The 13,004-nt window shown below is 44.4% G+C and overlaps 1 protein-coding gene and 1 pseudogene across 1 annotated transcript in view; one reads left to right on the top strand and one right to left on the bottom strand.

The window, feature by feature from the left end:
- LOC110472978 (potassium voltage-gated channel subfamily KQT member 1-like) overlaps nucleotides 1-13,004 on the top strand; it is a 433,209-nt pseudogene that overhangs the window by 142,935 nt on the left and 277,270 nt on the right.
- Nucleotides 1-13,004, bottom strand: part of LOC144246244 (uncharacterized) — a 77,753-nt gene that overhangs the window by 4,503 nt on the left and 60,246 nt on the right. The window contains exon 2 of the mRNA XM_077783096.1: nucleotides 3,193-3,442. Within this exon, the coding sequence (XP_077639222.1) occupies nucleotides 3,193-3,442 (250 nt within the window). The remainder of the gene's footprint in view (nucleotides 1-3,192; nucleotides 3,443-13,004) is intronic.

The raw sequence follows: 13,004 nt of genomic DNA, 5'->3' as shown, positions 1-13,004 counted from the left end.
AGACAGGAGTGTTCCAGGGGCTGGTGGAGGGTATTAAATGCCCCAGGCGGACCTGCTCCTCTACTAATTCATGGAGCGCTTTTAATTTCTCCTCCACAAGGGGCCACTGGTCCACCCACACTGGAACATCGGTCTTCCAATTCAGCGGTGGGGAGGTGCGCTCCGCAGTGGCCCATACTAAAAATCCCATGCAGGGCTAGGGATATCGAGGCGGGCACCCCATTGGGACAAAACGTCCCTGCCTAATAACATGATGTTAGATGAAACAACAAAAGGCCGAATGGTGGCAATCTGTCCCTCAGGGCCCTCCACACTTACCAGGTGTTTGCTGCGCATGGAGTTGACAGCTCCTCCCACTCCGGAGATTGTGCCACAAGGGGGCACCAACTCCCAGTCGCGGGGCCACTTTGACCGGGGTATGATGGTGACGTCTGCCCCGGTGTCTGCCATCAGGTCCAGTTTGATGGACTTTCCCTGAAGCGATAAAACAGTCTCAATCATTGGTCTGGATTTGCAAACATTTTGTGTGAGGAAGACAAAATTGTCTTCCCCGGAGTCATGTCCAGCAAAATAGTCCTGTGCTGGTGGATCGGTGAGGTCGGCCACGTCGAGGAGGTACATGGCAGCGAAGGGGAGCCCCTTGGTGATGGTGCAAGGTGGTTGATGGCAGACGACTGAGACGGTGACCTCGGACCCCGGCTGAAAACACACCACTTCAGGGACGACGGTAACGCGGTCTGGTGTGAGCCTGCAATCTCCGAGTATTAACACTGTTACCTCACAATTACGGTAAGGGGGTTCCAGGAACCCAGCGGGAACTCTCACCAGGTCCTCATCCTGGAGAGTCACAGTGATGGAGCTTTTGAGGACCCGGTGAGTGTCTGAATCTAGGTTGCGGATTCTACGCAAGAGGCGGAGCCCGTCGTCGTGGCTCCGCCAACCCTCCGGAACTGTCCGCTGGGCCACCGGTCCTCCCGGATGGTGGGGAGGCCTGGGCGCTGTGAGGGGCCACTTGTTGTCCTTGCGCGGCCCCTCCCCGCGCTCCGCGACCCGTTTCCCGCCTGCTGATGGTAGGGCATCGGGTTCCTGGGTATTGGTCTTGGGGAGGGTGTGTACGAGTAGTGTGGTTGCTCCGGGGGCCAGTATGGGCAGTTGGCTTGTATGTGGCCCATCTGGCCACACCCGAAGCACCGGATGGTGTTCATCGTCAACATTGCCTCCCCAATCCCCTTACTTACTGCAAGGGCGACAGTGGTCTCGGTGGAGGCGGCTTTCGTGCAGGCCTCCACCATCTGTGCGATGGTGGGTTCGGGGTCCTGAGGTAAAGTCCTTAATATCTTCTTTGTCTCGGCTGTCGCGTTGGTCATGGCCATCTTTCTCAGGAGCTCTTCCCTCGCTGCAGGATGGTCTATCTGCCGGTCGATGGCCTCCCTCAGCCGGTCCACGAATTTTATGAAAGATTCCTCTGGGCCCTGGGTAATAGCTGAAAAGTTCTGGAGCGGGGTTTTCCCATCGGGGATTTTTAACAGTGCCGCTCGGCCAGCCTCCTTGATGTCATCTAGGACCTCCGTGGGTAACAGTATTTGGTCCTCTGGCTGGCTGAACTCCCCCTCCCCTGCCAGGGCTTCTATGGCTTCCTCTCCCTCTCCAATTGCCTCTGCTAAATTGTGTTTTTTCAGAAGAGGCTTGAGGAGCTTTCTCCATTGAATGTCCCACAATAAAAGCTCGGTGGGAGTGAGCAGGGACTTGGCAATATATTTAACGTCATGCTGGACCAATGTATGGCCCGAGAAAGTGAGGTCCAATACATTCTTAAAGAAAGGAGAGTCTCGACCATAGTCTTTGGCAGCCTTCCTCAGTTCTTTAATCTCCACATATGGGAGTTGCTCCCAGTGTGGCCGCTGCCCCCTGGTCCTCACCACAGGTGCTGCCCCAGATCTCTTGCGAATTCCAAATCCCCATCCTTAATTGCCTCTGCCCTGATCCGGGCCCACCCACCTCCCGGCCTAGGTGTGGGCCGGGGGCTGTCGCTGTCCTCATCCTCATCGGAGGATGAGGCAGGACGAGCAAGGGCTCGGACCTTCCCCTTGGCCGGTGGGCTTCGGTGGCACGAAGCCCGGCAGGCCAAGATGGCCTGCTTCCGGCCAGGCCGACTTCCGGTGGACTGGGAACCAGAAGAGGCCTGAGGGGAGGCGTGGCCAGGCTCACCCACCGGGGCGTGGCCTTCCGGCAGGGGGTTCCCTCCCACAGGGGCGTGCCCTTCCTGCAGGCCGGTCCCTCCCACAGGGGCGTGGCCTTCCTGCAGGCCGGTCCCTCCCGCCGGGGGCCCACCCAGGGGTGTGGCCATGGGGGCTGGAGGGGCGGGTCCCGACGACGTAACAATCGACGCGGTGGTAGGGGCGGGACCCGACGCAGGGGCGGCACTCGACGGAGGTGGAGCCTGAGGGGGACTGGCAGGGGCCCGAAGGGAGTGAGGAGGTGGAGAGGAGGCGCCATTTTGTCCCTCGGTGGCGGGCTGCTCGGCCATGTGGCCGGCGCCATTTTGTGAGGTGTGGTGACAGAGATCAGGAATCGAATAACATGGTTTTAAACTGGGTACAGGGGTTTGAGGGCTTTGGGGAGAGGAAAGAGTCGCACTGGGATGGCCAGTCCCAGGACGAGGAGAGGACAGAGTGGGGCGGGGAGCAGCAGGGAGACGGTGGCAGCCCTGTGCCTGGTTATGGCAGGATCTGCTGCCCGACCCACCCTTAGGGGAAACCGGGTTAGGAGTGGGGGGGGCGGGATGAAGGTTAGGAGAACCGGGAACCCAACTCTCACCCTTTTGTTTAAATAAAGTGTAAATAGAATGAAAAAGTGGAAAAAAATGCCCCACAGAAAAATTCCCCTTTACTTGTAATGCGTATAACAGTTTCCCAATATTTCTCCAGAAAATAAGAGAAGAAAAATCATCCCTGGAGGTGTCAGGGAAGTTATCGAAAATAAGATTAACAAAAGCCTTAAGGTCCCTCTTTTTAAAAGAAATGTTACCCAAAACAAGGGAGGATTTAACGTGGAGGTAAAAATCCCGCCGGGCAGGAGACAAGCGATTGCCCATTCTCACTGCAGAAAAAAGGAAATCCCCAAAGAGACAAAGCGAGAAACGAAAAGGAAAAGAGACAGGGTCGGGTGCCAGACAGGGCACCAGGAACTCACCACAAAAAGACCGCTGTCAAAACGAAAAAGCCTCTGAGGGGGAGAGGAAGCGCTGCAGGTCTCGTCCCGTTCGGAGTCTGCTCCCAAACTCGAAGTCGAACCAGGACGAGGTGTCTGCAGCCCGCGAGGTAGGCGATCTTCTTCAACGAAGAGCAGCCGCTCGTGGAACTGGCGGCGAACGGCGCTTTTCGTCCTCGGGCAGCCGGATCACAGAGCCGATGCAGCCGAGGAGACGCTCTGCGGCTGAGTCCTGAGAGGGGCCAGTCTGTTCGGGCGCCAGTTGCGGCTTCTGGGTCTCTGACTACTCTGCTTGTCAGAGAGCCGAGTCCTCGAAAGCCGGATAGCGTAATGAAATCTTCCTCTATGAAGGCGGGACGGCACACAGGCGGCTTTATTTCCAGGAGCGTTTATTGAGGAACAGCAATTCAGGGAGCGAAGGGAAAACAACCACTCCGGGAGGGAGCTCGCTCTGAGAGCGTCGAACAGGGGGCGGAATCGGGATTATAACTGGGACAAGAGAGGGAGGGTCCAGGCATGAAGCGTTCAGTGAGGGAAGGCTTCGGGGGCAGAGTCAGGGTCGAGTGGCAGGGTTATAACCAATGAGGGTAAGGGGAAGGAGCGGCTTCAGGGAAGGAACCAATGGAGGTATAAAGAACAAAGAATTTTCTAGCACCAAGGGATGACAGACATACTGATTGATAACAGGGGAGGCAGGGAACTACACACCTGTCACCTCCCAGGGTAATTCGGGGGGACAGTTTCCCAAGTCCCCTCCCACAATTTGTTGCAAATGGGCAAAAGAATGCAGAGCAGTTATGCTATGTCAGTATGTGACTACTCAAACATTTGTCATTCTTACAAGTTCTCTTTTTTTTATTGAGAATACTTCAGAAAAGGCTTCCAGCAGATAAATATATATTCATTTGTGAGACTATATATATGGAGACAGGGTGACCTCTTTAAAATGCTAGCACTAGCAGTGTAATAATGAATTACCTATTTATTTTATCTCCAGGAAAAATAAATCCATCATTTTCTTATGTACGCTCTAGGCCTTTTGCTGAGTAAAAAGTGCAATGTGAATCTCATCCAAATTTCTGCCATCAGTTCTGTACATTACATTGCATTTCTTTCATTAGGTCTACCAAGTCTTCACATGAGTTCTTTGAAATTCAGGCCACCTCCCTGTAGGGTTGTGTATGACATCAGTTTAATTGAGGCAGCAAAGTTAGAAATGTGTGGCAGTGATAACAAATCCATTGTCCCTCCCTGTCAGTGCTAATTAGTTCTTGGGGTGGAAAAAACTTTCATTCAAAGCTGAACTGCCCTGTTCCAAAAGCAACAGTGAACAAATACGGATCAGCATCCAGAAAAGTGAGTCAGGACTTTGTCCCGAGGGCCTCTTTCCTGGTGCCCGGTGTGACCAGAGCAGGGATGGTGAGTGGCTTTTACATCAGTGAGGGCAAACAGCTCTCTGAACTCCAACTATGTCAGAGCCATCCAGGGAAGAGCTCAGCTCTTCAGGAAAAGAGCCAGTGGTTTGCTTTCAACAAGGAAAAATGGAACCTTCTCTGTATTTAGCCCCACCTTGACTCAACACTGTCTCCTGTGATGCAGATGAGCTGGAAATATGACTGGGAGGAGAAGGGTTCTGCTCTGTGGCTCTGCCAAAGTGCTCAGAAATCATCCTTTAAGAGTAGGTTGCTGTGGGCAGGACAGGTTGAGCTAAGATGGAATTATCCTGAAAAATGAGGAAAATTGCCAGGGAAAAAAAAAAAAAGAGAAAATTTTTAGCAAGAAATTTCCCTAGGCTCAAAAGCAGGAATGCTAAAGTGTGTGAGTAGAAGGTGGGGGACTGAAGCAGCTTTCCAGAAAAGGATACAGATGTTATTTCAGAACCGAAATGGAGGATTAGGCAGCACTTTCTTTTCTCAAGAGAGCAAATACCACCTTGGGACATATAAACAGGAATGCAATGTTCAAGGCACACAAAGTAATCCCATAAAACCTCAGAGGGAGCATTGTGTCCAGTTTGGGGTAACAATGTTTAAAGAGGGGAAAAAAGCCTCTAACTGACAGCAATGCAGATGATCACCGAGCTGGACGACAGGACCTGTGAGGAACCTGTTCTCCTGCATGGAGAATGAAAGTGTGACAGTGACTGTGAGGATTTGAGAATTCAAACAAAACTTGTGCCAGGAGGTAGGAACTGATGTAACCTAGACACCATATACATTTCTACACCACTTCCCTGACAGGCAAGATTTAAAATTGGGCATTTGCTATAGCAACATGGATTTAGGAGAAATCTCATGAAATCTTTCTGTCTCCAGGAGATGCTCTCAGACTGTACTGAAGGTCTTTGAGAGGAGGCTGAGTCACATTTATGTCAGAAATTCCATTTGTGTAAAGTCTTCTGCCTTAGTAAAGGGGATGTTTCTGAAGCTCTGACCAGGTAGAGGGTGAGACAACACTACTACAAAACAAACATTGTTAATTGTGATTGTAGCTGTCTTTTGCACACTATTTTGAAATGTAAAGGGATGTTTTTCTGCTTTTTATCAGATACCTTAGTTTTTATTTAGAAATTATCAATTGTCTAGTTTTGAAGTGAACATTTTGAAATTTAATTCTATGCATATAAAACAATTTTATCAAAATTTATGACATCTGTTAAAAATGGCACCTGAACTGCCCTTGCCAGTTGTGCTTGACCTCCTCATTTGTAGTGCTCTGAGCACTGAACAGTAAAGGGGAACTTGAGGGCTTGAGAGAATTCAGTTTTCTCATAAAATTACCAGATATTTTTCCCTGGGATTGCAGAGCCACCTATGCAGTGGAACACATTGGTCACTCTCACATGACAGAGGCAGTCCCAGGTGACCCAGCAATATCTGGGTTTTATGTAGGGCTGCTTGTAGGCTGTTTCTCTTCCTTCATTTTAAAAATGTTACCCAGTAATGCGCTGGAGGAATCTCATCATGATGACCCAGAGAAAGGTCCAGCTCCTAAGCCAAGTGGGAGTTTGTCTAATAGAAATGGTTGAAATCAACCAGTCTGAACTAGAGATTTTTTCTGTTTTCAATAAAAAAGCTCCTGTGTGTTTTCTCCACTCTCTCATTCTGCACTCTAATTCAGTGCTGAACAGCTCCTCCTTTTTGTGTTTAGCTGTCACCTAACATTTTGACTCTTGACCTTTTTTTTTTATTACATTTTGACAGTTTTCATTGCATCCTCAGAGACCTGGTAAATTCTTGGCTGGAAACTGTTTTTAAGTAACATTGGATCAAACACTGCAGTTGAAAAATCTCAGGTAGGAGCTAACAGTATCTTGCTTTTTCCCTAGTATGTGTTTACTGATTCAAATCTCTAGCTCAATTCTGGTATTCCAGGTTTATTGTGGGTTTTCACTGCAGCCCTACCTACTACATGTCAAATTATTGGCTACTTGTAGAAAGGGCTGAAAAACTTCCAGCCAGTTTTCTGCCATGATAAATCTGTTTCTGCAGCACTGTTTCTTCCTGAAATGTTCATGAAAATATCCACAAAGAAAGTATTAATGCCAAAAGACTTCCTGCCTCTCATGGCTAAGCAGGGGCAAATTATAACAGTTCAAGGTCAGACAAATAAGTACCTTGAAGGATGTGGGAATGCGCATCTCATTACCCACAGTTTCCATACTTATATATATACATATCTAAATGTATGTTTTATTTTTCCTTTGTTTTGGGAAGTAATTTTTTGTTTCTTCCTCTCCTGGAAGCCAAAACATGAAGTCTATCGAGTCTCATTTTCTTGTGGGTGAGAATGTTGTTGTCAGCTCTTTTAGCCTTCCTTTCCCCCCTTGCCTCAGTGCCAAGGTATCAGATGTTTATTCACTGGTGCCTACTGTGCTCTTAGTTAAGAACATGTGTCCTGGCAGGGAAAGCATTAGATTCACTAGTTTTTAATGTAGAAGTTCATTTATGTAGGAAAATTATTTCTCTGTCATATGTTAATAATAAATGTTGTGGGGTGGGGGGGCTGTTTTATTTGGGTTTTGTTTGGTTGGTTTAGAGGGGAGTTAAGGAGATAGAAATAAAAGTTAAACTTTTTTTTTAAGTGGTTTTAGTTCACCAATATTCTTTGTTCTGTAGATGTGCTGTGTGTCACTTTTGATTCATTTCAGCATAGAAAATGGAATTAGCCCAGTCAGCTCCATATTTCTTTGTTGTCTTTTGCTTGCTGAAAATCATGATCTAGAAAGGAAGTATTGTTTCAGCTGCCAAGACACGAAGCTGACTTTAGAAATAAAATCTCTCAATCTAGAAATTTGGATTTGCCATTAGAACACTCATGTCTGTATTTCAGCTTCTGCTTGCACAACTAGATACTGTTTCTTCGCAATGTTTTATATGTAACATCTTACTTCATTCAGTCATTAACCAGCAGAGCTGTCTGTGTCTATTGTACCAATTAAGTCAGTTTTGATGTCACTGTGATTATTTGACTTTCTGTGCAGACTCAACAACCTTAGTTTGGCCTCCTTTGGGGAGACAGATGATAAATCTCCTTTGTCTCCTGAACATATAGCTAACTTGCTATCTCCTTTCTGGCTGTCAGTCAATCACTCTCCAGAGCTCTAGAAAGGGGTTACTCTTAATGACAATATCCAATCACAACTTTCTGAGATGAAAGACAAACATTTTTTTTTTTTTTAAGTAAGAAAAACCAGAGTAAGCAGTCAGCTCCTACCTTTGCACAAAAGGGCCGCATCCTCTCTCTCCCTGCTCTGGGTGGCTGCATCCCCACACATAGGTGATTTCTGATGTCACACATTCAGTGCTGGAGCATGGTTTTTCCTTGTTTGGGAAAAGGAAATTATCTTTCAGTAATATGGTCATTGAGTTCTAAGATGAAGAATTTCAGTGGTGTATTTAAATTTCTGGTTCACCGTTCATATATCACATGCATGTTTCTAAGACCCTATCCTAGGCAAGCTGTTCAATATATTACTCTTTGTTTCCTCTCTAGTTTCATAACTTCTGATAATATTTAGATAATATTAGAGAAAATAGGCATTTTGCACAGTCTGATTTATGTTCTGAACCTTAGCACGAGAAACTGCAAATGAAATACATGTAATTTTTAAAGTGTACTGAAAGATATGTAGAGTGTGTCATTAAGGATTGTTAGAGTGTTTGTGGCCACTGGGAAGCATCATCATGTGTGGACAGTGGTGTTACAAAACCTCCACTGATATTTCAATGTATGAAAAAATTATTGTTATGTATTGGTGGTTTATAAAGTGTTCCTAAAGGCAAGGCTTATTCTTTTTAATCCATTTAGATCATATTCCACAACAAAAATGTGCTGACTTTGTATGTTTAGCAGGAAAAGGGCTTAGGCCCCAGGCTCAACATTAATGAGTAAGCTAACCTCTAGCTAAACTCTTGATATTATTAATTTGCAAAAGTAAAAAATTGGTATTGAAACCTCTAAAAGAAGGGAAATAGAAAGTTCAGCTTGAGGCTTCAGTCCATTGCAAAATCCTTAAAACTGTAGGACGTACAGTCAGATGTTCTGATGGGAGAGGCTTTCTTCTCTTTATACAAATACATGTGACTGTGCTATTGTACCTTTCCCTTACGGACAGAAACAAAGACATATCCTGCTTTTTCTCAATCAGAACCTGAACCTAAATACTTAAAAAAAAACCCAAAAAAAAACCCAAGAAAAACAAAAACAAAAGCAAAAAACAAACCAATTACCCTCCTTGGCATGCACCTTCCCTTCACTTATTAGCACTTTTTACCAATGTCCCATCTCATCCCTCCCAAGATTTCATGCTTCAGGCACATTCAGAATTTAATAATCTTTTATTTAGACATCTTTAAACTCCAAATGTGTACACAGATTAGAAAGCTCATAGCTTATTATATTTTGGGGTTTTTTTTTGAACCAGCCTCCAGATTTTCTACTGCCATAAAGTCTATCAGTCAATACATTGTCTTTGGACGCCCCAAAGTAAATCCATGATGGGCTGCAAATCTGTGATATGTATGTACTGAATAAGAGTAAATCTGTTTTTATTCAGTGTAATGAAAGCTTATCCAAGCTTAGTTAATGCATTTGTTAAATTTCTGCATGAACTTCCTGACACTGACATGAATTGAAGGCTTCAGTTACATTCACCACATAACTAAAATCTTATGCTCAATGATCTCATCATCCAGCCATGGTTTAACTGCTCACTTGCCACTTTCTGATTTATATCACAGTGTGGGGATGTTTCTTTCTAAAGCATTTTACTGATGTTATTCCTTAAGCCTTATCTCTGATTCCAGTTTTGTTTGGGTTTTTTTTTAATGTTGGGATTGATTCTCCATTCTGAGTTGGTTGGATTGTTGAAGTTATCACTGAACCAAATTTTTTCTCAGCACAGCTGGGTCTCTCTCTGCTTTCTAGTGAATCTCCTTCCACACCAAACAGCAACATCTTAGATTTTTCTGTGTATTTGGGGTGTTCTCCTCAATACCTCCACACCTAAATTGACACTTCCAGTGATACCCAATGATATTAATTTCCTGCTGCTTCCACCTCCTAAGCTCACTAAATGCTATAGTAAGATGTTGTGGGAAAAGCAGGCTGCTGGTCTTTTTCTGTCTTTTTTCCCCATACAATTAATTTTAAAAATGGATGTTTTAAAGCATCAATTTCATGGTGAACAACGTACAATAAAATCCTAAACTAAAATTCACTGGGATATGACCTGAAGTCAGTTTTCTCAGTCAGATGCCTTCACCTTCACTGTAAATGCTGGATACCATAAAGATCTGCCTCTGACTTTGACCCTCAGATGTGCTGACACCTTGTTTAATGATCTAGCTTTGGCCTCTTGCTAGAGAACAGCAAGGAGCATTTGGAACACTGAATGTCTTAATCACAAAGGGCAGCAGAACCTTTAGTTTTATAGAAAGGTGCCAAGTTGACAAAATGGATCAGTTTAGTAGAAGACTGGTGGAAGTGTTGGACCTCTTAGAATCAAAGATATTGTTTGGAACAGCATCAGCAATTAATATTTTCCCCCATATCCCAGCTTCTCAGGTAGGAATGGCAATCCTGACAATATGTTGGACCTGAGGGCTCTGGTATTTCAACCTGTGCAGGCTTGTGGATGTTGATGCCTTTGGGCAAGGTTATCTTTGATTTTAAAATTTTCCTTTATCTGGCAGAGAGAAGAATAAACAGGAAGGGAAAAAGGAAAACATCTTCAGTCTCTGAATTAAAAACTAGTTGTGGCGGGGGGAGGATGGGGAAAGTAACACTTTCCACAGTTTTTAGAGATTTTTTAGACTGCTGGAGCCAAATTGGTCTGTTGGCAGAGAGAGGCAGAGAGAGTCATCTGCCACTTTTGAGTTTGGAGTAAATCCTATATATCAGAAGTCTGGGGAACAGTGATCCCTAAGGTCAGTTTTAAAACACAACCTCATCAAGCTTCAGAAACCTTCACAGTTAGAAGTAATAGAGTTTGCTGTAGCAGTGGCACAAAACTCCCAAATCTGCTATTATTAGAGAGTGCTGTGTGCCATCACTGCCTCTGAATGAGAAACAGAGTTTGGGATGTGGAACAGTCAAGTGGCATCACTTCATGCCAAGTTTCAATCCAAAGTGAACATTTATGGGCCCTGACAATTCTGCTATGCCATAACAGCTGACAGATTCTGAGGTTCAGTGGTGTTAGTGGGCTCCCAATACAATACAAATGTTTTCTTTCTTCTTATGATTTATGGGCCTTCTCTGTATCTTTTTTTTTTTTTTTTTCCTGGGGTCTTGGGGAGGCAACTGGAGTCTTGAGCATGCCAAGCCTTTCTGACTGACAACTGTCTCACTGGTACCAGGAGAAGGGGAATTTGTTGGCTGCAGTACCCAGATGACCAAAGAAAACTGATCACAGTTGGCATTGACAAAGAAAAGTGGAGTAAAAATATCACAAGGCCAAATATGCAAACCACTGACAGCTGAAGCCAAGCCTGGACACATAAATGCAGCAGTTTGGACCAGCACTTTTTTCCAAGCAGATAAAAGAATTTATATGAGGTAGAGTTGTTAATTTTCATGGTCTGTAAAAATATTCAGATCTTGGAAAGCTAAGAGTTTTTAAGTGAAGTTATTGACAAAATGAAGTGCTTATTACTGAGGAAGTGCATGCCAGGATTCCTTAAGCAGTGCCATTACTAAGGCAGGGAAAATTACCCTGCTGATACAACCAAGATATAAATACACTGAAGACATTAGGTAAGTCAGGAATTCAAAATTCTATAACTTGTGTGTACACCAGGCTCTGGAAACAGTCTGCTGTTTGTGTGCCTAACTTAAAAACTAGGAAACACAATTTTGTTTTAGCACTCAACAGTCCTCAGGAAAAACTAATATTTTAAACACATGCTAAATTATCCAAGGTACTTTTCATTACTTATTAATACAGAGTCATTTCATACTGTGTTCAATATTAGTTCTCTGTCCAACTGGCCATTTTCAGCTTTTATTCTTGAAGAAAGCACTTTCAGACACAGTACAGCTTCTCTCTCATATTTCCATGCCAGCTTAAACCTTGCTTGACCTGGAACCATTTCAGGACACACATTTTTATTCTCTTGAGTTTTTGCTGCTGGAGTTGTTCAAGGATCAGGCTGCCCATTCTGTTCACCTGTTACTCTGAGCCAAGTCTGACCCAAGTGGTATTTTCCTTTCCCCTCAGAAATAAAACTAAAGTTGTTGAGGGATAAGAGCTGTGTCAGGTTTATAACAATGTATGATGGTGTCATCAGGAGCTTTAGGAGCTTAGAAGAAGGCATCCACCATGCACAGACACGAAGACAGCATTTTGCAAAGCCTGTATCATGTTTTTTACAATACCCCACACATGAAACCCCTGTTCTTTGAGTATAAGGTGTGAGCAGAGTGGAAAACCACTGGCACTTTAAACAAAACAAAGCGTTTCTGTGTGGCTTCCCTTCTTCATGAGGTCTGGAGCAGAACAGAAAGTATGTATTTTCAGGCCATATTTTCTAAAATTTTGATAGACTGGATAATTTTGGAAAGTTATTTTATACTGAAAAGTGTAATTAAAGGAGATGCAATATTATAATAAAAATTATAAGTCTGTTCAGATTCTAGTTATCTGTCTCCTTTAGCTTATTTAAGTGACATTATAACAATAACTTTAATTTCACATCTTGAATGTTCTTTAGAAAGAATTGATTGTAACATGCTAGTAACAGAAGAAAAGTTTAGTTTCAGGCTTTTAGCTCTGAATTTTTTCACAGACTTTATTGGTTACCTGCTTTGGAGACTGGAAGGCAAACAGTTGTTTCATGCTGAGTGGAATGGGGAAATATGATCACATTACCTGAGACACTGCCTTCAACCAGCTTGGTAATTCCTTTCCTGCTGTTGTCTGAGGACTGCTCAGAATGAATCCTTTTGGGTGCTGTTCAAGCTTCTGCTTCCTCTGCACCTTGCTCATATTTCCACTGTTTTTTTGGGAAAGCACAGAACAGTTTCAGGTCAGCCCAAGTGTGAGTTTAGTTTTCACTAGATCAACCCTGGGATCAATAAGGAGAAGTCTTGTCCCTCTAAACCATCGATTCCTGAATCAAGCTCTGAGTGTTCTCTGAGTGATGGACTTTTACAACCTCTGTCAATACCTGGTAGTGGAATTTTCCTGATGCTTTCAGAGAAGTTTTCTTCCAGAGTGTTGTTGCCATCACCATGGAGAGAATCCAAGTCCTCTGTCAGTGTTCAACCTGGCAGCAGTGCCAAAAGTTTTC

The sequence above is a fragment of the Lonchura striata genome, chromosome 5, assembly GCF_046129695.1.
Source record: "Lonchura striata isolate bLonStr1 chromosome 5, bLonStr1.mat, whole genome shotgun sequence".
NCBI lineage: Eukaryota > Metazoa > Chordata > Aves > Passeriformes > Estrildidae > Lonchura > Lonchura striata.
The sequence above is the reverse complement of the archived record's forward strand: the minus strand, read 5'-3'. Positions and strand labels throughout refer to the sequence as shown.